This window comes from Chionomys nivalis, chromosome 9, assembly GCF_950005125.1.
Source record: "Chionomys nivalis chromosome 9, mChiNiv1.1, whole genome shotgun sequence".
NCBI lineage: Eukaryota > Metazoa > Chordata > Mammalia > Rodentia > Cricetidae > Chionomys > Chionomys nivalis.
The window spans coordinates 4,374,531-4,390,013 of NC_080094.1; the positions used below are offsets into that span (position 1 = coordinate 4,374,531).

Here is a 15,483-nt window from a genome sequence, read left to right on the forward strand (position 1 = left end):
GCACTCGGTCTGTGCACTTTATTTACACGGGAATAGCAGGAGGACACACGCCACCCAGCTCATCATTACTCTTGGCAAATTAAAATAATAAAACACCCAACCACCTGGGTCATTGGTAGAAAGCTTACATAAACCCTAAAAGTGACTCATGGAAGCGTCCCCGCTCTGGATCCTCACTACCCCGAGGCCTACTGGGTTTCTCCCGAGAGGTGCACACCCGACTCCTGCACGTGACATGAGGTGCAGGGGCCACACTGACAACGGGCGTCCAGCACAGCAGCTTCTCCTGGGCACTGCCAACACAGGCTTTTTGAGAAAAGTTGCCTGCTCCCTCCAAGCAGACTCTCCTTCCTTCCGGGAGGCTGGCTGAGTCTTCACAAGCAGCTTCCTGATCCAGTCCTCTAGTCCTGAGCCTGGCCCAGCAGGTTCTGCTCCAGCTCTGGGGGGGTCTCAGTTCACCACGATGAAGTTAGACTTGCAGTGGGCTGTGCGGGAACACGGGGGCCACTGGGTTAGAGCAGGGGAGGAGTGAGGGGGCCAGCACAGCAAAGGGACATTTAGGGGCCTTACCAATGAACTCGGTCACGGGGTCATGCTCGCCCTCTGCTTTGATGGTACCCGCGATGCTGTCATTTTCCAAGATGGGGAGGAATAGCTGTACAAAGTCTGAGGTGTATGGCGGGGCAATGACGTCCAAAACCTAGTGGGGAGACCTCAGGGTCACCGCAGTGCTGGTGTGGGGACACAGCACTCGGCGTAGGCAGTGTGACATGGCTCTCCCACCACCAGGGCCTCCCCAACTTCCAACCCCAAGCCACAGGATGTAATGCAGGGGACACAGCAGAGGTCCCACAGGTGGGCCGAACCTAATACATCATCAGTGTCACCATGACTGCCATGGATCTCAGAATGACATCAGGTCAGAAGGGCTGGGCTAGTGGAAGGAGGGCACTACTGACCTCAGTGACGAAGTACCGAATCAGCGAGATGTCGGTGTCCAGCTTCTCTAGACATCTGCGGATATAGCTGACCACGGGAAGCACGTAGCCACGGCTCAGCAGGTGCACCATCCTGTCCAGCAGGGTCTTTTTTAACTCGAGCTATGGAAGAGCAAGGCTAGGAGAGCAGGTCATAACTGGAACTCTCCCAGCCCCAACAACCTGAGACACAGCTCACCTGCTCCATCACATCTAGCTGGGAGTGTTCGGTCTCAAAAAGCTTAACAAGCAGCTGCAGAACCTGGGGGTGCAGGAGCTGGTGGCAGGTGCTGATCTGTGGACAGTCAAAGGAGCGTCACCGAGGCACCTGCTGGCCTCTCTGGGCTTACTGGCAGCACACAGGGAATGTACGGGACTGTCACAGCCACCGGAGGGGGCTTACCACTGATGGGGACAGCACTTGTCAGCTTCTAGGCTTCCCTTCTGATAACACTTGATAAACACATCTACAGTCACTGAAACTAGGTCCTTAAAAAGATAGCCTCATGGGAGACACAAACCACCAGCTCTGAAGAGAGCATCTACTACCCTCACATCAGGACAAAGGTCTAAGACACAGACCACTGTGTACCTCATAAGTAGCCCTTCTGCCTCTCACCTCATCCAACAAGGCCAGGTGAACCGGCGTGTGATCAGTCTGCAGCTGGAAGTATCTCGGTTCTGACACTGTCCAGTCTACCCATTTCAGAACACCCATCGCCACCACTGGGAACCTGCAGGCAGACAAGGTACAGGCTTCCTTTGACTACGAGTGGGGGCGGGGCGGGGTGGGGAAGGAGGGTGAGGCACGCTAAGGAACAATAAAGGGCTGGAAAGCAAGAACAAAGTCTGGGGACACAGCAACACCCCCTCCCTCTGCCCTGCAGGCTAGCACTTCTGCACAGCAGAAGTGGTTTGGTGAGACCAGCTCCTCCTCTCAGGAGGGATTTGATTCTCTCTCCTTCAAACCACTCCGCTAAATCACAAAGGAAAAATCATCAAAGCAGAGCATGGCGCCCGGCAGACCCTGCTCACGGCTACTGTTATTTCAGATGCTTTCTTCGTCCCCAGGAAACGGGCAAGAGGCGAGAGCCTGAGAGGACACAGTTCCCAAGATGCACTGTGTTTAATCCAGTGCCTGCTGGCTTCACAGTCTTACTACAAATGAACCCATTCTTTAAACCTGTTTTTCTAATTCTGGATGCCCTTTCTCTACTCACTGAGGGTCTGCTGAACACATTTCTGGCCACAAAGCACCTGAAGAGCACACAAGCTGTCACGGTTGCTTAAGCTCTCCATGTGTGTTAAGAAGGATTCACCCCGCCAGGCAGTGGTGGCACACGGAGGCAGAGGCAGGCAGATCTCTGTGAGTTCGAGGGGAGCCTGGTTTACAAGAGCTAGTTCCAGGACAGCCATGGCTGTCTCAAAAAACAAAGACAAAAAAAAATAAAAAAAGAAAAAAAAAAGAAAGAAAAAGAAAAGAAAAAAAAGAACGAGCAACCCAAGCTCCTCTTCCTTGCTCTCCGTGAGAGTTCACACTCTAACCATAGAGATGTGAGGCCTGGCACTCCAGGGACTGGATTGGGGACTGGTGTGACACTCACCTGATGCACTGATAGAGTGTGCTCAGCTCGGCTACCAGCTCCGAGGCCCCCTTGTTCTCATTACAGCACAGACTGTGGACCGTTTCTACAGCCTTTGATGTGGACTTCAGTTCATCCTTGCCAATGCTCACCCGTTTGTTCTGAAACCATAAAAGCTGCTGAGTGATGATGGGACTGTGGCCCTTCTGGAGGTTACCCCAGGACGGTTACCCCTTCCCTGTCTGCAGACTCAAAAGTCAACTCAACCGTCAAATACACAGTCACATCGCCCACAGAAACCAGGTCATAGGGCTGCAGTATGGCAGGCACAGGGAAGTTTCATCCCACTAGCCAGTCCTAGAGGAAAAGACGCCACACAATTCCTGAGGGCACTGAGCTCTTTCAGTATCTTGTGCACAATGGTAAAGACATTTCCAGTGCTGGGCAGGCTGGAGAGTTCTTGCACCCAAAGCCCCACACAGTGCCAGAGCCGAGGAGGCCACTGGTCTGAGCCCACAGGTTCTCAGCACCGATGGTACCTTCTTCCAGGTCTCAACCACGCTAGCAGCGTAAGCCAGGATGTGGATGTACTTGTGCTTGTGGTCCTGGTTGATCTTGGCTCCTGGCTTGAACAGTGACTGCATGAACAGGTCCAAAAAGGCAGGCACCCGGATCTAAGAAGAGGCACACTTGGGAGTGGGCTGGCAGGAGGGAGGCCCTGGATCACCCACCTGTAGGGCTCTGACAGGGTGAAGGCTGAAGGGGGGCATAAGATGCACCTCTGTGGTGAAACGCTTGCTCAGAATGCAATGGGCCCTGCCTTCAATTCCAGTAGTGCCAGAGAGGTTGGGAGGAGAACTTAATGTCAGGTGTAGCCATGCCTATAACCCCCAGCACTCAGGGAAGCTAAGGCAGGATGGCTGGCCTAGTTTGAGACCTGCATGCGTGGCCTTAAGAGAAGGAGGGAACTCAGAGGCCTCCCCAAACCACCCTGACACCTGGTGTGGGGCACTTGGCCTCACTGAAGCGGAGGCAGCTTACGAGCTCCACGGGAGGAGGGTCCATGCTGGTAAACATCTTGAACAAGACTGTGATGTCCGCAGGATTCAGGGCTCCCCTGGACAGCATGGCGCCGAGAGCTTGGCAGGCCCGAGGGTAGGAGGCAGCCGTGCCCAAGGCCAGCGTGATCTGACTGGCGTCGTGGCCTCTGGTTGGAAAGCCACTCCATTACCAACAGCTTTTCCCTTTCCTTCACCTTAATGTACAATGCTGAGCGGGCAGGACCCCTGCGCTCGCCCACATTTCTGCCATTCTCTTTTGACCAACTGACCCCCAGGAACAACAGCTACAGTGAGCTGCGAAAGACTCTGAGTAGCTGTAACCTCCACGAGGGAGTCACAGACCCTGCACACCTCCTCAGGGAAGCCTCGGCAGCAGAAGATGAAATGCCTTGGACTCCATGAGCAAGCAGGGCACTGGAGACCAGGCCGGGGCTACTCTACTGTCAGGAGCACAAGTGCACACCAGCCAACCAGGGCAATCCCGTCCTTAGCACAGAGCCACCTGCACATCACTCCACTGTCCGAAGCTATACCCACTTCAGCCCATGGGGGGAACTGGCCTAGAACCTGATGGAGCTGGAGGCTGAGCTGTACACTAAGGCTCAGCTTTCTGAGGAAAAGAAGGAAGAGCAAGGCAAGCAGGAACATCTCTTACTTCTCCTGGGCAAAGCGCTGGACTTCTTGAGCGACCCTGCGCACTGCAGAGCCACCCTGCTCCTCCTGGGCCAGCACGGACATCATGGCCTGTGCGAACAGGTATGTGTGCTCCCCGTGGCACACCATCTTCTAAAAGATGGCAGGGAGACAGAGTTCAGGTCACAGTGATAAATGCAGACGAAGGGTTCTGTCCAGGGCTCTCTGACCTGGAGATACTTTATGGAGAGGGGTCTTGCAAAGCCTGACCCTGGGTAACCCCCTTCTGCCTGATATTCAGAGGGGCTTACTGCAAACTCAGGAAGATTTTTCTCAAGGTTTTCTTCTCCTCCATCCAAGATTGTGGCTAGAGAGGTCCGAAGCACTCTGGAGAACACCTCCAACTGTTGGCAGGCTGTGGACACGCTGGTGATCTCCCCTTGGTACCCCGCATCAGAAATGAGCTGCCATATAACCCAAGAGCCAAGGGTCAGCATCTGGGGGCCCCACCTTTCAGAGTGGTTAGCTAGTCAATTGTGTGAGCCAAGTGAGTACTGGTCTTTAACCCCAACTTTTCCTGTGCTTCCTGCTGTGATACCATCTAGGTGCATGCTCGCTCACCCAGACTCACAGTCTTGTCTGGGCCTTGGTGTCGGCCTGAGGCCCTTAAGCAGATACGCACAATCGAAACTCCACTGTGTCCAACCCTGAATCAGTCAATGCCGACCTAAGCACGGATACCAATTCTCTGTTCCCTTTGCTCAGTGTGAGGCTGATGGAAGGGAAAGGATGAAAAGCCCACCAAGAAAAGCTCTACCACGAAGAGAGCAGAACGGACCCTCTTTTCTCCTCTTTTCTGGACTCTAGGACTTGCCCTACCTTCACAGTGAAGTTGAGCATCAAGCAGTCAGGATGGGCTTCAGCCAGCTTGTAAAACAGATCTCTCCATGTGGTGTGTGCTATCATCTGCTCAAGCCACGCTGGGGTCTGCCAGAAACAAGGGCAAGGCCAAAGGTCTCACTTGAGTCTGGGAAGTCTGTGCTGCAGAAGCAATCACTGTAGCTGGAAGAGACCCCGGGGTGTCCCTAGCTCTGGGAAAGCAGTCATACAGTTAGCTGCACGGCTGGCTTCCTGGGTGCCTGCTCACAGCTTTTGAAAGACCTGCCGAACTTCTCAGAAGGGTGCAGAAACATACTTTCTGGGGGACATGTGAAAAATCCATGGACATGTATCCCTGGGCCCACCGGGTACCTCATGTTTACCAAGCCCTATGCCCTTGGCAGGAGATAAAAAAGCAGCTGGGATGGCACAGGTGGTCCTGCCCATGAAAATGTGTCTCCTGGCTTCCATGTGAGCCATGGGCTCTGCCAGTGTCTGAGCCAGTGTCACTAGAGACCACTGCTGCTCCGGAGGGAAGGCCTGAATGCTGCAGCACAGTCTGAGATGTCTCCTACACCTTCCCTCCTACCCTGCCCTCTGCCCTCAGGGCTCACCCTCAGCCTGATCCCCCAGTACCCCACAGCATCTATACGTTTTTGACGAGACCTGCACCGTGACCTCCTGTGTTTCCTGGAGGACCCCCTACCAGGCTTCTAGCCCCACACCTGCACCCAGGAGTTGGGGGAGGCCATGGGCCTTCTCTTGGCCTCACCACTGGCAGCTTCCCATCAAGTACCCCACTCTTGAGAAGAGAACACAGCAAGGATGCTGGCAAAGGCCCAGGCTGTGCTGTCAGGTACCCCCTCACCTCTCCCTCTTCCGTGAAGATAGAATCTGCCTTCCGAGGGTCAAAATGCTTGATCAGTAAACTCTTGAGGTGATTCTCCACAGTCTCCTGCACCTGCACTGGCTCAACACCTGGGAGAAAACAGAAGCTTTACCCACTCCCCCCTCTACCCCCACCACACACAGAAGCAGCACGGCCAGACTGCTGGTGTCGCAGAGCTGCTACCAACTACAACAGTGCGAAGGTTCTGGACCCCTGAGAAAGTTTCTAGAGCTATTTATTCAGTGATAAGGCCTTAAAAGGAACCGAGTACGAGTCTATGGGATGGCTACCCTGTCTGTGTGGTCAGGAGAGGGACATCTCAAAGACAGAGGACCAGACCCGACAGGTGAGGAGCTGGAGAGTACATTCTGTTCCCATGGAGAGAGCAGGTGCAGCCAAGGGACACCCTCAGACTCATGAGGCAGCCGTTTCCGGACAGTGCTTGAGTGACGTCACTGTCCCCAATTCAGTGGATTTACAGTAAGGCTCTATTCTGATCACATTAGCTAAAAGCCACCATTGAACCAGTCCGAAATTATCCATAATTTAGCGCCGGCTGTAACAGGCCTCTTGAAAGGCAATACTGAACACACACTGTGTAATGCTGTAATTCTATGGCCGCGGAAGAAGGTCAGTGAGAACTCCAGTCACAGGGTACCTGCTAACCCAGTGACTGGTTCACAGCACAGAGCTGAGCACACAAGGAGGGGTCAATCCTCTGCCTTTGGATCTTAGAGACCAAGAATGTTCAGAATTTATCAGCATCTAAGGACCCAAAGGTCCTTGCCACGCAAACATGGGGAACGGAATTCGGATACCCAAAGTCAGGTAGGCAAGGTGCCCCCCCCAGTAATTCCACTTACACATCAGAGACAGGGCATTCCCAGAGCAAGCTGCTAGTGAGAGCAGCCACAGCTGCAAGCCCTGGGGTTGACCGACACCCCACTTTAACAAGTAAGGTAATAAAGCAATCTAAGTTGACTCTCAAAACAAGCTGGGGCCTCCATATGCCTACCTACACATGCAATGCACACAGAGAGAGAGAGAGAGAGAGAGAGAGAGAGAGAGAGAGAGAGAGAGAGATGAGCGGCCAAGACAGGGCTCGTCCTCTCAAGCACCTGTCTGAATGAGCCACTCAGCCAGCAGGTTCACAGTCTGGGCCACCGCTGTATAGTTCTCAGACAGGAGCTGGATGACATTTTCTGGAGACCCTCCTGCCTGGAAATACCTGGGAAGAGCAAAATGGCGGCTTTTACAATGAGTGGCCACAGAGGAGCCGGGGTAGACAGGCGGGCAGGAGGTAGGCATGGGCAAGTGTAAGGGTAAGAGTCCCAAGGTGCCAAGGGACTCTTCAAACCTTCCACTCCAAGAGCACATTCTTTGCACCATAAAACTCTCCTGAGCCCCCGAGTGTGCACTGTGCTCACACACCTCTTCAGCGTGTTGAAGATGGAGGGCTCCATGATGTAGTCCCGGGTGGAAAACTTGTGCAGACACTCCTGCTGCACTTCGGCATCATCCTCTCCTCCGGAATCATCTTCCTGCTGCTGCGAGAGGCAAGAGCCGGAGAGGTGTGCACTAGCGTGGGTGCCCTGCCATCTCGCCATAAAGACAAGTAATCACACACGTGATTTCATCTGACTCAGCTACAACAACCCCACGGTGTGAGCTGGGCAAGCGGCAGCTTCAAAGGGTCAGGGGCCACACCAAGCAGGCCCACAGTGGTGAACCGGGTGCACAGTGCATGGCCTCCTCTTTTACACAAAGGCGCTCATGACGCCACACCCGTCAATGCTTGAGAGGATCCCACAAGCTGACCTACGGGAAGGTCAAGAATAACAACTGACATTCAGCTCAACAGCCAGTCACCACTGCTACCCTACACTGCTACCCAGAGTTCTCCAACAAAGACCAATAAAGTGGTCCTAGGGTAGGAGTCATCAAGTTACTCTTTTTTTTTTTTTTTTTTTGGTTTTTCGAGACAGGGTTTCTCTGTGGTTTTGGAGCCTGTCCTGGAACTAGCTCTTGTAGACCAGGCTGGTCTCAAACTCCCAGAGATCCGCCTGCCTCTGCCTCCCAAGTGCTGGGATTAAAGGCGTGCGCCACCACCGCCCGGCCATCAAGTTACTCTTAGAAAGTCAAGATCACTAACCCTCGAATCAGCAGGCCTGGCTAGAGCCGGACACAACCTTGTGCTGAACCCACACAAGCTGCTTGGCCGGCCGACAACTACGAGGTATGGTGGACTGAGCGGCCCCAAGTCTGTCTGTCTAGCTGCAAAGCAGTCAGAACAGCAAGCAGATGCCCAGTAGCGATGGCTGCATTGAGACTGGGAATCTAGAACATACAAGACAAAGCTTTCCTGCGGAAGGAGTTCACAAGCCAGGAGACCAAATTCCAGGTAGCTGACATAACAAGGTAGGAGCCAGGCCAGGCACTAGCAAAAAAAAAAAAAAAAAAAAAAAAAAAAAAAAAAAAAAAAAAAAAAACTCAGCCCGCTTCCTGTTCTTGTAAATAAAGTTTTATTGAAACACTCTTGTATCCACTTTGTCATGTATTATTACCCTTGACTACTTTCCCTAATCTGGTTGTTAACTAGCCGTGCCCGTGCACTGTGCCACACAACCTAAGGTATTTTCTATGTAGCTCTTCACAGGAACTTGGCTTCCACTGCCCTGGACTCTCTGAGAGCAATGAGCTGGGGGCAGACAGAACCTGGTGACTTCATTCTGAAGACCAGAACGTTCTCTCAGAATGCACGCAGGCTTCACCCTGAGAGCCGCTCATATATGTCAATAGTGCCAGGCTTCTACCCTGTCGCCACCAACAGCGTTTCTCCGACACCAGGCCATGCACCTGCCCACACGTCTCCAGCTTCACCTGGACCGTTTGCTGTCGTGCCCACCCCAGGTGCCAGCATGGAGCACTATTCTATCCGCTCAACATCCCAGCAGGACTGCAAACTCTGGAGACCAGCTGACCCTGTCTTTCCCTGGAAACAGATCTGCTCACAAAACTATTTTAATAAAGGACTCCTCCCACCTGTGCCCAGAAGCCTTGGAAATACCCTCAGTTCCTCCTCCCCTCACTTCCCCCCATACCTTACTGGCAAACCCCCGATTCCATCTCCCATACAAGGGTCCCGTTTGGCCCTTCTTTCTTGTATGCTTACTGTGGCAATACCTCCGCATGCCTCCATTTTTCGTTCCCTGAAATCACCTTTCACATTGATGCCACCCTTACCAAGTCACAGATCTGATCTAGCTCTTGGTTTCCCATCTCTCTGGGGTGGGGGTAGGGGGAACCCAAGCTCTAGTATGACTCTGTGCAGCCTCCTAACCAGTCTCACCCTCTGCCACCCCCATGTATGGCCAGCGGCCCAACTAGTCCATGTGTCTGTCTCCAACTGCTATCAGGTTGCTCTCAGGACTCAGAGGCCCCAGTGCACGCTGCTATCCTCCAGCTCTCTGCATTTTCTCCCCTCCAAACACAGTCAGGAGACAGATGTGCGTGTGCGCAGAGGTGTCCCGTGTTTGCACGCCGCACTATATTCTCATCAACCAATGTGCTGCATCACATAACTATCTCAGGACACGTACGTCGCAGGCTGGGCACCCTGACAGCTCATCACTCTCATCAGGGAGAACTCCTGCGGGGGCCAACGGGCCACACCAAGGTCGCTGAAACCCAGTGGGATCTAGGCCAGACCCTGCCACTCCTAACCCTCAACATGGACAAAAAATGCAACACCCCCACCACCAAGCTAATCCACAATGTACTCTCTTGTGTCTGTGTGGTCTATCATGTGTTCCTGTGTGTATGTTGTCTGTGTGTACGTGTTCGAGGTTAAGACTAGGTGCCATTCAGTCATTCTCCAGCTCACTTTCTGGCCTCTCGTTGACTCAGTTTACCAATTGGGTTCGAGTGCCTGGCAAGGGAGCTCCAGGACTCTCCCAGTGCGGGGCTCAAAGACAAACAGTTGTGTCTGGCTTCTGTGTGGGCTCCAGGTTCTGAATTCAGGACCCAATGCTTTTGTGGCAAGCACATCGCTTGCTGAGCCATCTTCCACATCTTCCATTTTTTTCTTCCATCAAGGCCACCTCAGTGACTAAGTCACTCGAGTGACAAGAGACATAAAGGCATCATTTTATGTCTTCCTGTCTTTGTTTTATGGCCCTGGGCCGGTTTCTGAGTCTTTCTCCTTACTTCCCTTAGGAATAACACTCAGTTCAAACTCTAGAGCCATGGAATGAAATATCACACAAAAGCACTTAGCCTTCATATTAGCTAACTCTGACTCCCTACAAAGTGTCTGTGGCCTGCAGGATGCTCTAGCACACAAACAGATGTCAGGAGTCTTAGACAAGCTTTCTGGTCAGCAGCTCTCCAGGACCCCTGGAAGATGTGACTGGTGACTGTCTGCCCCTGTTCCGCCAACCAATAGGATTTCCAGTTTCAGGAACCCCTCTCCCTATCACCCTCACAGGTTATATCTCGCTGCCCCCTACATCCACTCAAAGCTCATCTTGCTTCCTGTAGAAAAGGCAAACTCCCAGGCTCCCTGCACACTGCCCAGAAGTACCTGCGAGGCTTAAGTCAGCCACACACCTGGATGGTTTCTGGTGGGACACCAAATTGTGCCACTTCCCTATCTCTCACCCCAAACCCTGGACAGTTGGGGCTGCAAGATCCTTCCTGTTCTGTACTCTAAGGATGGATGAAATCGACCCATAAGTAAAAAGAAAGTTTGGTCTGTCCAGCACCAGAGAGTCTCTCCCCCCACACACGCCCCCTGGATGCTGAAGTGAGGAGTTAGGGGTCTGTTCACTCTCTGATAACTGTGGTCCCTTGGAGTCGGTCTGTCCTGCCGCCTGGCAGGGAGATCAGCCCAGGAGTCATCGCGCAGGGGGAAACTGAGTCCCCCCCAAAGGGGCAGGACCGACCCGAAGCCCTCAGGGCAGCTCCTGCCCCGCTGGGCCCGGGTCGGAGGTCAGGGGATCAGGGGTCAGCGGGCCGGCAGAGACCCCAGCGTTCACACCCCCCGGTACCCGGGTCTGGGCGGCGCGGGCGCCGCGAGCACAGGGCAGAGAAGCGGCTTCCTGGCGGGACGCCTACTGCCCTCTCACCTGGCCGCCGTCCGCCTCTTCGCCCCACTCCGGAGCATTCCCGAAGTAGTCTTCTGCCATAATTGTACCCGGCGCTGGGCCCGCCATAGTTGCCGGGAGTCCTTACTGCGCGTGTGCGGGAGGCGACACACGAAAGTGCGCGTGCGTGGTTCCGGGCCGGCCTCCGCCAGGCCCTCGGGGCGGAGTTGGGTGGGAGCGTGGCTACAAAGGGGCGTGGCCTATGCGTTGGCTTGCTAGGCTGAGGGACGACCGCTTTGAAGGAGCTCCCCAGAGCTTCCCAGCAGGACTCATGGTGTAGTCTCAGAGCATTTGAGAAAATTTCCCATACAGTTTACTGTTTTTTTGTTTTTTTTCTTTTTGAAACAGGGTCTCACCTGGCCTCGATTTGTTATGAAGAACTTGAACCTTCAGCCACCTTAGCTTTGCCAGTGCAACTAGCATCCATCTACTGGGGACAGAGTCTAGGGCCCACGGAAATGTTCTGATTTCCTTTACCAGGGGTAAAAAGTACCCGGTGCCGTGCAGAGCATGATTTAAAATGTACTCCTAGTGCAGAAGAGGCCCTACAGTCTACAAAAGTCATGACTGGGGCCTGGAAAAGAGGATCCTCTGGAGACCAAGGCTGACGGTAACTGGAGAGGATTCCTGGCAGGTAGCCGGCGGTCCCAAATAATGACCTTTGAGATAAACGCCATGGGCTCTAGATGTGATGGTGAATTTAGAGCAGTGGTTCTCAGCCTTCTAATGCTGCAATTCTTTAATACAGTTCCTCATATGACCCCATCCATAAATTATTTTCGTTACTACGTCATAACTGCAATTTTGCTACTGTTGTGAATCGTAATGTACATATCTGATATGCGACTTCTGTGAAAGTGTCATCAACCCCAGAAAGGGGTCAGGACCCACAGGTGAAGAACCACTGGTTTAGAGAAAAGAGTCTTGTGGTACAGACATTGGCCGTTGTTTGCAGGGGTGGCTGAGACGCTACCACACTCATTCCTCCCTTCCACCACTCAGTAAATGTTTGCTGAGTATCTCCTAAGTGCCTGGTTCACACCCAGCTCACACCCAGCGTTCAGGGACACACGCATTGGGCGTGGTCCTTGCCCCAATGCAACCTACATTCCGTTGAGGGAGTGAGCCTGGAAGCAACGAGGGAAAGAACGAGAGGGGTGACGAGTGCCCACACTCTGGAATAACAGAAGAGACTTTGCCAAGGTGGTTAGGGTGGCTCTCCCCATTTCACATCATTTGATGTGGCACCTTGCATTTTAGTTGATTCCAGACCCGCACAGGTTGACAGCCAAGATCAGCCACACGAGCCACTTGCAAGGATGTCACCTAACAAAGTGTTGAAGCATCAGACACAGATAATCAGTGAATGCCAACTGTTACAAAATTTCATCTGGATTTCTGGTTGTTTGAAGAGAGTGATGGGACAGATTTTCCTGTAGTGTCCAGCCATTTCCTTCACCTGCGGAGGACTACCTGAGGGGAGTGAAGAAACCAGAGGAACTAGGAACAACGGACAGGTGACACGGGCTGTGGGACCAAGGCAAAGTGCAGAGAATTTAACAGCATTGGAGATAAAGAGGGGGCAAGGAGGCCAGGCACGATGCTACAAGCTTTAATCCCAGCACTCGAGAGGCAGAGGCAGGCGGATCTCTGTGAGTTTGAGGCCACCCTAGTTTACAGAGTGAGCCCAGGACAGCCAGAGCTATGTAGAGAAACTCTGTCTCAAAAAGGGCGGGGGTAGGGGACAAGCAAGGAACAGGGTCTGGTAAGACGCTATCTAGACTTCCAGTCTGTACCCACAGGTGGCCCAGCAGGCGAGTAAGTTCAGGCTGGGACCTGGTGGATTGGAAGCGACCCTGGGCATCTGCCTTGTGGGTGGTGGTTGTGGCAGTTTGTCAATCCGGAGCCAGTGGGTCTAGATCCAGATCCCATGACAAAGGGTTTTTCAGCTCCTGAGTGCCCTGCTGTGGGCTTGTTTTGGTCTCATTTTTATTTGTTTTCTGAAAGTGTTGGGAATAACAGGCAGCTGTTAAACTCCTACTATGCCTTTTAGATTTAAAAAACAAATACCGCCTGGGTAGAAAGCAGACAAATTAATGTATGAATAATTAATTGCACCTACCGATCCCGGGATTGTCTAATTCACCTCTCGCTCAACCCAAAGGCTACTTATAAGAAACAGGTTAACAGACAACCCCTAATGTTCAGTCTACATTCCGGTTGTATCAGAATAACTGATCTCTAGGTCTTGCCCCAAGAGATGCTGTTCGCCCATTGTTTTCTGGGAAGGTTCATCTTGAGCGACTTTGTTAGCTTTCATTGCCTACGATTAATCCTCTGAAGTTATTTGTTCCCATGTTTAAGAACTCTAATGGAGAAGCTCCATGGAAGAGAGAAGTCAAATTCACTGGATACATTGAAGAAGTCTTTACTGAGCCCCTCCTGGGTGTCCCGGGCTAGGATGTAACTGAGTTGGGGATACAGTTTGTCAAGCACTAGGAAAGGAGAGAAAAGAGAAGCAGAAACTGCAAACAGGGGTTATGCAGAGGATTTCCAGGGAAAGGCGGAGACTTAAGTCCCGGAATGAAGGATAAAATGAGAAGTGCAAAGAGGGGGAATGTGGTCCAGTCCGGTGGAGCCGCGAGTAGTGGCACTTGGCACTCGTCGCCAGCCTGAGTGAGGACTTGATTCCGATCCTTGGGCCCCACATGGTGGAAGGAAAGCAACGGAACCCACGGCTTGTCCTCTCACCCTCCCCCCACGCCATTAGGAATGTTTTAAAAATTGTCTAAGTAGAGAGAATGACCAACTGTCCGGGGCGGGGGGAGGGAGGGGACGAGAGCGCCTGGGCGCCTCCTGCCTGGAGTCCCTCACTAGTTGTTCTACTGTCCGTCTCCTTGGGTCTGAGACTCGGGTGTAGACAGATCTCTCCTCCACTTCCTTCTTCTCCTGGGGAATCTCACCCACCGCTCCTCCTCCAAACCATCTGTATGCTAGGAACTCTCATTTGTATTTTCACGACTTCTCAGGTGCTTGAGCATCTAACCAACAAACTACCTCTTCATTTCGTTGTTAGGGATCCCAAGGACAACGCACCAGCTCCGTGGGAACCTTGAGAGTAGCTCATCTGCGTTCAGGTGGCCCTGTGGCTACCTCCACAGTCACCAACATCAGACACTTCTGATCCTTTTCACTCCGGCACAATCCAGAGGCAAACACAACCCAGGTCCCTCGGTAAAGCAGGTCCCCATCTCCACTGGCCACCAACTCAGTTCAGGTCACACCCGCTCACACCTATGTGACTATGGTAGCTCACACTGACCTGCTACACAGCCCCCAGCTCTATTAACTTGGTTTCTTAAGCTTTCCCACACCTCTTCTCACCTGAGATATTTGTGTATGACCCCACATTGTGGGATGTTTGTACACTGGGTGAAGATGCATTGCTGTGAGCCGGGTGGTGGTGGCGCACGCCTTTAATCCCAGCACTTGGGAGGCAGAAGCAGGTGGATCTCTGTGAGTTCGAGACCAGCCTGGTCTACAAGAGCTAGTTCCAGGACAGGCTCCAAAACCACAGAGAAACCCTGTCTCGAAAAACCAAAGAAAAAAAAATGCATTGCTGTGATTGGTGTAATAAAAATGGAATGGCCAATGGCTAGATAGGAGACATAGGTGGGACTTCTGGGCAGAGAGAGGAACAGGAGTTAGCTGAGATGCCAAAGGTGTAGGACACACTGAATGGGAGACAGGTAAAGGTTACATGGCAGGATGTAGATTAATAAAAAATATGGGTTGATTTAAGTCACAAAAGCAAGTGAGAGGAGCAAGTGGGAGGAGCAAGTGGGAGGTAGCTGGCAGCACAGGAGACTCCTCGCAACCCTGAGTACAGCAGTCCAGAAAATAGACATGTAAGAGAAACAGCTACTGACAGTGCCCATAGATTTATCTTAAAGCAATTCTTTAGCACCAGGGATGTCGTTCAGTTGGTAGAACGGTCACCTGCCCTACAAGAAGTCCTGAATTCAACTCCCAGTGTGTTAATCGGGTGTGGCAGCACACACCTGTAATCCCAGTGCTTGGAAGACAGAAATGGCAAAATAAAAGACTCGAGGTCATCCTTGGCTTCATAGCAAGCTCAAGGCCAGCCTGGATTATGTGAGACCCTGACTCAAAAACAAACAATTCCTTGGTAGACATGTGATTTTAGCATTTGTTAAAGATGGAAACAAATTTGCATGCTAACAAGATCTCTGTGCTTGTTCATTTTTGCATTGGAAATTAAATCTTGGCTGAAGATTTGATCCTACAGGATGTAGA

General features: G+C 52.4%; 1 protein-coding gene across 2 annotated transcripts; it reads right to left on the minus strand.

Annotated features, from left to right (window-relative positions):
• Positions 1-3: 3 nt before the first annotated feature.
• Positions 4-11,267, minus strand: Nelfcd (negative elongation factor complex member C/D). 2 transcript variants are annotated; one of them, XM_057781034.1, is made up of 15 exons: positions 11,149-11,267; positions 7,454-7,566; positions 7,141-7,250; positions 6,002-6,111; positions 5,134-5,241; positions 4,566-4,718; positions 4,277-4,407; positions 3,602-3,767; positions 3,100-3,234; positions 2,582-2,721; positions 1,597-1,711; positions 1,177-1,272; positions 960-1,100; positions 571-700; positions 4-485 (listed from the first exon to the last, which is right to left on the minus strand). In XM_057781034.1, the coding sequence occupies exons 1-15, from the start codon at positions 11,233-11,235 to the stop codon at positions 451-453; spliced, it is 1,770 nt and encodes a 589-aa protein (XP_057637017.1). In that variant the 5' UTR covers positions 11,236-11,267; the 3' UTR covers positions 4-450. The 2 variants fall into 2 exon arrangements, with proteins under 2 accessions (XP_057637017.1, XP_057637016.1); XM_057781033.1 differs by having other exon boundaries at positions 7,454-7,569.
• Between the last annotated feature and the right edge of the window lie 4,216 nt (positions 11,268-15,483).